Source organism: Pyxicephalus adspersus, chromosome 1 (assembly GCF_032062135.1).
Source record: "Pyxicephalus adspersus chromosome 1, UCB_Pads_2.0, whole genome shotgun sequence".
Lineage (NCBI taxonomy): Eukaryota > Metazoa > Chordata > Amphibia > Anura > Pyxicephalidae > Pyxicephalus > Pyxicephalus adspersus.
Genome location: NC_092858.1, coordinates 92,311,102 through 92,319,179, shown reverse-complemented (window position 1 = coordinate 92,319,179; position 8,078 = coordinate 92,311,102). Strand labels below are relative to the sequence as shown.

The window sequence follows — 8,078 nt, the reverse complement described above, 5'->3', positions numbered from 1 at the left end:
ATGTATATATATACATAAGCAAACAAGTGCAGCAAAAAGAAAATGTGCGGACAAAAACCTTATGACCCATAGAGTAACATGCAGACACAGAAACAAAACTTCCAAAGCTTTGTTGACTACAAACAGTAACCAATATAAATCTGAGTAAAAGTAAAAAAAAAAAAACAAAACAAAACAAAAAAACAATAAATATGCATTGCTCCTGAATGAAATACTAGCAAGGACCCTTTGAAAAGAGAATTCACCAACCTCCTATTAGTCGTAGTGTCACACCAGGGTACCATAGGTTAATTACCCTGTGATTTCTTCACCCCTTGCTCCAGTGCTTTGAAAATCTCCTGCTCTCTCCTTCCTCTTGTACACTTGTTAGAGTCTATGGTGAAAGCAGGATGTTCCTGCTTATTAGGAACTATCAAAGAAGATACAAAGGATCCGCACTAATCTGTGACTTGTGGTTGTGGTTGTGATGAGGTAGTTAATATACTAAAATAACAGTTAGGAGCACTTGAAAAAAAATATAGGAAATAGTGAAACTTTTTTTTTTATTTTGCTTATATAATGTGAATACAAAATATCACCTGAGACATCAGGTTTGGTCAATTTAAAGACCAACAAGAAAAACCCATGTGCTCAATCGGTGAAGCTAATACCACAACATGAAAAAAACAGAAATCAGACTTTGCAAATAGTTAGACATACTCTTTGCTAGATGTCTGGCAGCTAGTTGAATTGGAAGTCAGGTTGGCCTTTAAACTAGGAGCACTGGTAACTACCCCAGATAATCCACTTTGGGACCAGCACTCAGAGGATGCCTTGGCTTTCTCTAGACTGTTCACCTGCTCCTCTGTAATAATACTAGGCCAGTTGCTACTTTCAGCTACTTTGTTGTAAATTGGCAGCTCTGTTTCCTGGTCACTTGCTGTAGGATGATGGTAGGTATGAAGAGGGTGTAGAAGATTGGTTGGTTGTTTGTTTGTGTAGCCCCTGACACGATGGCAAGGGACTTCAGTTTTAACAGAATGATGAAACTGTTTGCAGCCAAGGTGAACAAGTTCCAGCAAATTCAAAAGCAAAGAAATGAGGGACACCACAAGCATAAAGATTATAAAAATCGTTTTTTCCATAGGTCTGGAGACAAAACAGTCAACTGTTTGGGGACAAGGCTCCCTACTACACACAAAGACCGGAGGCATCACAAAACCATAGAGGTACCACTGACCAAGAATAAATCCAGCTTCAAAGAGGCTTTTGAAGACGACACTGATTGTGTAGGTACACATTAATGCTCCTTGAATTTTAACCTTCTTATTCGGAGAATCATGTTTACTTTCATTCTTCACTTTAGACCCTGTTGCTTGAACAGCTTTTACTCCAATATTCCTGTGTTTCAACTTCTCCTCTCTCCTGGACAAGTAAATAACGTGGCCAAGGTAGATCAAGGTTGGGGTGCTGACAAAAAGGAACTGCAGAACCCAATACCTTACATGTGAGATAGGAAATGCCTTATCATAACATACATTGGTGCAACCAGGTTGTTGTGTATTGCAGAGGAAATCAGACTGTTCATCTCCCCATACCGAGTCTCCTGCCAGGCTGAGAATTAGAATCCTAAAAATGAAGAGCACAGTCAACCAGACCTTTCCAATAAGAGTCGAATGTTCTTGGACTTCATCCAGCAATATTTTTAGTAGGTCCCATCCTGCCATTTTTTACTGGAAAAAAATATCAGATATATCAGTTTATTACAATGAATGTCGCTAAAAATATGAAAAAACACTATTATTTGTCATATTGCACATATCTCCTTGGACTGAGTTTATAAAACCTGAATCATAAGTAAAGTATGTTGCAAAGAGTCCTTTGTAAGATTGACATGCTAAGTACTATTCACAAACTTTTCAGATATTCTGTGCACAAGTTTTCATTACAACAAATTTCATACATAACAATAATTGCAACCACAAAGAACAAGAAGATAGACTGCATGTGAAATAAAATAAATTGAAATACCCATTTAATGTACAACACTCTGTAATATATTGGCACTATATAAACACTGTTTATTATTAATAATAATAATAATAATAATGGGTTCAGATATGGGCACTACATGACTCCAGTGCATATTACTGTAGTGGTATGAAGTCCTGAGTTTTCACTGCACCAAAGGTCTATTCAAATCGGTGGCATTATAACCTGTAGTAAAAACCAAAATGAGCGAACCACAGTATATTGGATTTTGGTGCACTATTTTAAATCGCATTAAGGTGTGTTTAAATTATACACTTTATATATAATGTTTAATAAAGCATACTTCAATGCACAGTAATGCAAAACTAATTCATTTCTTTTTATATTTCATCATATAAAGCATACGTAAGCTTTTATCGTGATAAATTGTCAAACACCCACCTGTCAGGTGGAAGAAATTAAACTTGGTTTAAGGCTTACTAGTTGAATTATAACTTTTTCTACTTTTACCAACAAGCATTCAGCTATCATAAAGCACATTAATACAAGTTGCTCAACATGCCCAAATGAAAGCAGATATAGATTATATTTCATAGTAAGAAAATAATCATTTGTTAAACAGGCAAATCTTTTCATCCCTACGGCTAAAGTATAAAGTACACCTGCAGCAGTAGCAAGTTTATCAATATCTAAACATTGATTTTTTTTTTGTGTTTCTAACAGACTATATTGTACTCTATAAATTATATGATAATTCCCCAAAAAAATGTTCAAAAAGCATAAAGATATACTCGGACTATATAGACTTGTAGAAATATGTGTTCTCGATGCTAAAGCAACATTTAGATTGTAGTTTTCAGTGGCAGATTAATTCTGCTTGATTGTTAAGAGTTATAGAACTATATAACAAACTTTTATGCACAATTTTGCAGGCTGCGACAGAAGGGTTTCATGCAGCATTTTTTTTTTCATAGTTCAAATTGTTGTCACACAAAACTGTGCAATGACAATACTTTCAATAAAAAAAAATACTTTGGGGGATTTTGTAGTTTTCTTGCTTATTGCATTTATTCAGAAAAAAAATATCCTTACCTGGGATTCTTTTTGATCAAATGGTGTCTGGGCTAAACTAAATCTGACAACTTCTAATGATTGTAATGAACAGAATTGCTGCCACCTGTTGTGGCCTTTAAAGTTTTCCCACTTTTAACATGTTTAGGGCAAGGTGTGCAGCACAGGTTCTGAAAATATCAACATATAAATGAATCAACAGAATACATTGTTGTTTGTGATAATTAGTTCTCACTTTGGTAAGTATGCACATATGAAATTTCTGTGGTATTTCATTCTTGTAAACTGACCTCTTGAATTTAACTCTTGGCTGAATATGGAAACACTGCAGTATACTTTGTACAATAGGAATAATGATTGCTGTATCTACAGCCCTGCCATCTTCTTTCTTCTGGGTTCTACTTACATCACCCAAACTTGCACTCCACATGTGTCTTTCTAAACATATAAAAAAGTGCTGAAACCACTGTACATGCATGAGATAGAGCACTTGTTTGTTACCTTATAGAAAAGCCCCTGATGACGTATATCTGATCTTGGGGTTGTACAGAAGGAGCAGCATTTAGCCTTCTGGCATATGTGCCAAATATTTTCCAGGAGACTGGGGGGTTACCCCTTTAGTCTTTACTGCTGCAGAGTAAAAGGAGGGATCCCCCAAAAATGTAAAATCTAATCTAAAATATATAGAAGGGATAGATACCCATTCATATAATGCTAACATGTGGTGATAGGTCTAATTTGTCATTTACACATGCATGTATGTCATAGGTGCATGCATTCCTTTATCTGTGTGAAGGGTATGGGCTACTTAGTTTTGTGCTTTTTTTCATACATACACATCCTGCACTTTCTATCCTAATGAGAGGAAGGAGAGTGGGGTATGACTGTGGTTTCTACAGATTTGCCATGGTGGAAAGTAAAATTAGACAGTTACCTGGAGGGTTACTGTTAGACACTAGAGTTTGCTTATGGTTGGGCACCAGGCAGGAAGGGGTTAAGGCACCCCTGGAGAGGGGGAGGGGTTATGCACCAGGAAGGGGTAAGATTGTCCAGCAGGACAGGATTTTAGCACTAGTAGGTTGGAAATAATGACAGATTAGACTATTTGGGTAGAGCATGGGTCTCCACAAAATAAAATTACAGATAGTCCGTGGTAGATGCAGATGGTGCAGCACTTCAGGTACAAAAAAAGCTGCGGTGAAACTCCAGTGCAACTCGATTTGTTCACCCCAAATGCCCTACTGGCCATTCACAGCTCCAAAGCCATGGACAAAAGGTGCTTTTGAGCTTGAATATACTATGATGATATCAGGTGCATCATCATCATTTTATGATGATCTGTTCAAGTGATTTGGTTATGTCACATTGCTGTCTATGCAGCAAGAGGAATGTGCTTGGCAGTGCTATACAAATCTGACATTTTTGAGGTGTTTTCAGTGATTGGTGTCACTGTTCACTGCACCAGATCACCCTGGGATTCAAACCCAGAGCTATACAATAGAACTGACCTGCATGGAATATTTTAATGCTAGAATAGGTATCACCACCTTGTCTTATGACTGTATATTAGGAACAGCTCCCTCACATCAATTTATTTCCACTCAGGCTAAAGGAACAGCAGTAACTAGAGAAGTGTTGAAGCCACAAAACTTTACCTGCAGGACCTAGCAGCTCAGACCTATGTGTGCACCTGTCTTCCTCCTATATACCTCACCTTCTAGTTCAGTCCTCTCTGATCCTGCACTCACTCACCACAATGACAGGGCCATAGCCAGGGGTCGGGGTTTAAGTGAATATATACACTGTTACTAAACTCTCCTTATATAAATGCTGGCAGCCATGATGAATGTTTATAAAGAGTTAGGTTGATGACTGCAAACAAACACACAAATCTAAAGTTTTAATCTTAAACTAGTTACATGCTTGGTAATGATGTAATGATGCAATCCACATACAGGCAAGATACAGCAAGCATTTTCTAAAGATTTCAGAAATGTTTCCATTTAACAAGTTAGAACTCCTGTTTGGATTCTTTTCTAGGTAGGTGACTTAGCTGGAGCTGTGGGATTTGCATGGCAATTAAAGAATTTATATATTCAAGAGGGGTCATTTGCCTAGAAGTCAATGACTGCAAATCTTGTCAGTACAGGTTTGCTTTAATCCCATTTCCCTTGCAGTCAGGGTCAGATTTTTTAATGGAGAAACTACATAGCAACGGTAACTATGCTGCAACCCCACCATCAGTCTGAACATAGCCTTAAACATAACATTCCTTCTGCAGTTGGGAGAGAGGGTGCTGCACAAGACAGCCAGTCTTGGGGAGAAAAAAGTACAAATCCAGCCCTGCTTGTAGTAGAATGTAAAAAGAAGCAAATGATTTGCAGCTTGCACACAAACTTTAATGCACAATTACTTTTTTGTAGTATTTGAAGTGACCCTCTCACCTCAGATTGTCAAACATGATCATCTGGTCTTACTTTTCTGGTGGCCCATGTGTTGAATGTTGTTTTTTTCCTTCCCTGGCCTCTGCATTTACCTAACACTTGAAGGTGTGTAGTCCTCACCGCCCAATATTCTGTGTTCCCCTGCCAGTTTATAAATCCTGTGGTGGCATACAAGACAATATGGAAAAAAAGGAATATATTTACACTCAGAATTTAATACATGCAGGGGCTAGGAAGCACCAAGCAAAAGAATGTCAATAAATGGGCAGCCAGAAAGGTAGGTATAGAGGCTATGGTGACAGGGTCAGTTCAAGGTGACTGCCCTATTTTAAAAAAAATATTGCTGCTTGAAGTGATTAGCTTATTTTAAATCTTCAGTCTTTTACACATTTCAGGTGAGCCTTGTGCGGGAACTGTAGTTACTTATCTAAGCACAGTGCAGCTTTCAAGTGTGTCAAATTCTGAAGATATTTCAGATAGCTTATCTCTTTGGATCAGCAGAAGTATCTGCCTTCAAGTGCATTCCACTTTGCCAAGTGACTTTCAGATACTCGGCCATGACCCGTTGTGCAATTCACCTGGTTTACTGCATCACAAAATGGGCCAGACAGATGTATGGTTATTTAGGCTGCTTGGTTGGCTGTTTGACTGTTTGCCCAGCTTCAATTAAAACATTTATTACTTTATTTATTATCTACAAACTCTGGACCTGTGCATACACTAAGCATTTTCATTTATTGGTATAGGTATGATAGAAGGGAGAATGTAGAACAACCTGGAATGACTGTCAGACTCCCCTAAACTCTGTCTCCTTATCTCACTCCATGTCCAACTTTGCTGTTTGCAGGTTGAACTGGGACAGCAGGAAAATCTACTATATGCACTTTGAATATAGACTGGTGATTTGCAACGGGGATAGAAGACATTTTATATGTCTCAATATTTGGTTGACAAAATAATAGCAAATCATGCGTGCATTTATTATTTCTGTACATACATGTTCTCACTTACTCACTTCTTAGTCACTGTTACAGCTTTTCAAAAACTTTAGAAATCTCTTCTTCCTTAAATACATTTATTGATGACTTCACGGATCAGCAGAGGAGATGTGCAGTAACATGTCATCTTTAAAGCTGACACAGAAATCAAGTTCACACCCAGATCAAAAATGTGAATGTATTTTAAATATCATGTCTCTCCCAAACTAAATTTAAAATTGTTTGTTACTATCTGTTTCTGCATATTTTGTCTGTTTTCTAAATGTCCCTGTTGGTGTCATTTCCCTGTAGCCAAGCTGTTGTATGCTATAGGCATTATCTAGTTCCTTTTCTTCCTGAAATTTGGTATTTTTGCTTTTTTTATGGATAAGAAATCAGCTTCTAGAAAGCACAACCCCAATGTAATGCCCTATTTTACTTTAAGGGATGGTTGTAAACTTTAAGGTATACTTGAGTTCCATATAGTCCCGGTTTTGTAATGCAGGTTTTCAAAGTACCTGTCTGTTCACTTTTTTTCCAGAGTCTTTTTTGGGAGCTTGAAAACTTGGTGTGCTCTACTATGCCAAGTGTGACCATAGCTTGCATGGCCCTTGTAAGCCAAAGGTTATAAACATTTTCTAGAAGATTAGAAAAGAACATATAGGAAAGAAGGGGCAAGTCAGCGCAGAGTCGTGCAAGCTCTGGGTAAAGTCTGCGTCATAAATATATCAAATTTTCAAGCTTTGCTAGTAAAAAATGCCTGCAGTCAGATTCAATTTATTCTATGGAAAGGAAATACAGGTGTGTTTTAAGAACTACTAAATTCAAATAAAGAAAATCAAAAGAGAGTTTACTGACCCTACTGCAAATAAAACCTTTTTATTAGATAAATAAAAGCAGCATAACATCAAAGCACTCTTTTCCCCCTGGTTTACTTTCCCCAACCTCATGTTCTCTCTAACCTGATAACACAAACTTCAAACCCCCATAGGGATTCTATCCTTCTTTCACCTAGGAGATATGTTCCACTGGCAATTCAGCAAATTTTCTGATATCTACAAATCAAATCAAAATCAAAGAAATTTGTCCTCAGTTTACATAAATTCCACTCTTCTACAATGAGATTACTTGGTTTGAACTACTCTGGTGGTGGAGATTTAGGTGTGTGCACTTTGGGAAGAAACTTGACATCAAATTTGTTTTTCCACTAATTTACGTTCATTTAATGTTAGTGCTCAACTTCAAAGTACTCTCCTGTTCGTTTGTGATTCAATCCAGATTATCCAAATTCCTCTTGGCATGCTATCCCCTATTTTTCGGCAGCATTCCTTCATGTTTGGTGGGAGTGACCTATATTTTCTTTTCTGAACTACAGTATACCTACTACTTGTAGCTTTTTTTATCAAGCCTTCCTAAGGGACCTAATGACTGCCTTGCCTAACTATAAATCCGCCTCGCGTACTTTTAACCACATCTCCAATACATCCTCATGACTACTAAACAATGTATAACTAAAGCATGGAAAACAAATTCTCTTAGTTATTCAGAGGCCTAAGGAGATGTCTCCTGTACCTTCTCATGAAAAATGTCTAAATACAAAATTCCATGCCACAAT

General features: G+C 37.4%; 1 protein-coding gene across 1 annotated transcript; it reads right to left on the bottom strand.

Annotated features, from left to right (window-relative positions):
• Positions 1-525: 525 nt before the first annotated feature.
• LOC140322082 (gap junction alpha-2 protein-like) lies at positions 526-2,405 on the bottom strand. The gene has a single exon (XM_072398724.1). The coding sequence runs from the start codon at positions 1,704-1,706 to the stop codon at positions 690-692; it is 1,017 nt and encodes a 338-aa protein (XP_072254825.1). The 5' UTR covers positions 1,707-2,405; the 3' UTR covers positions 526-689.
• Positions 2,406-8,078: the final 5,673 nt, after the last annotated feature.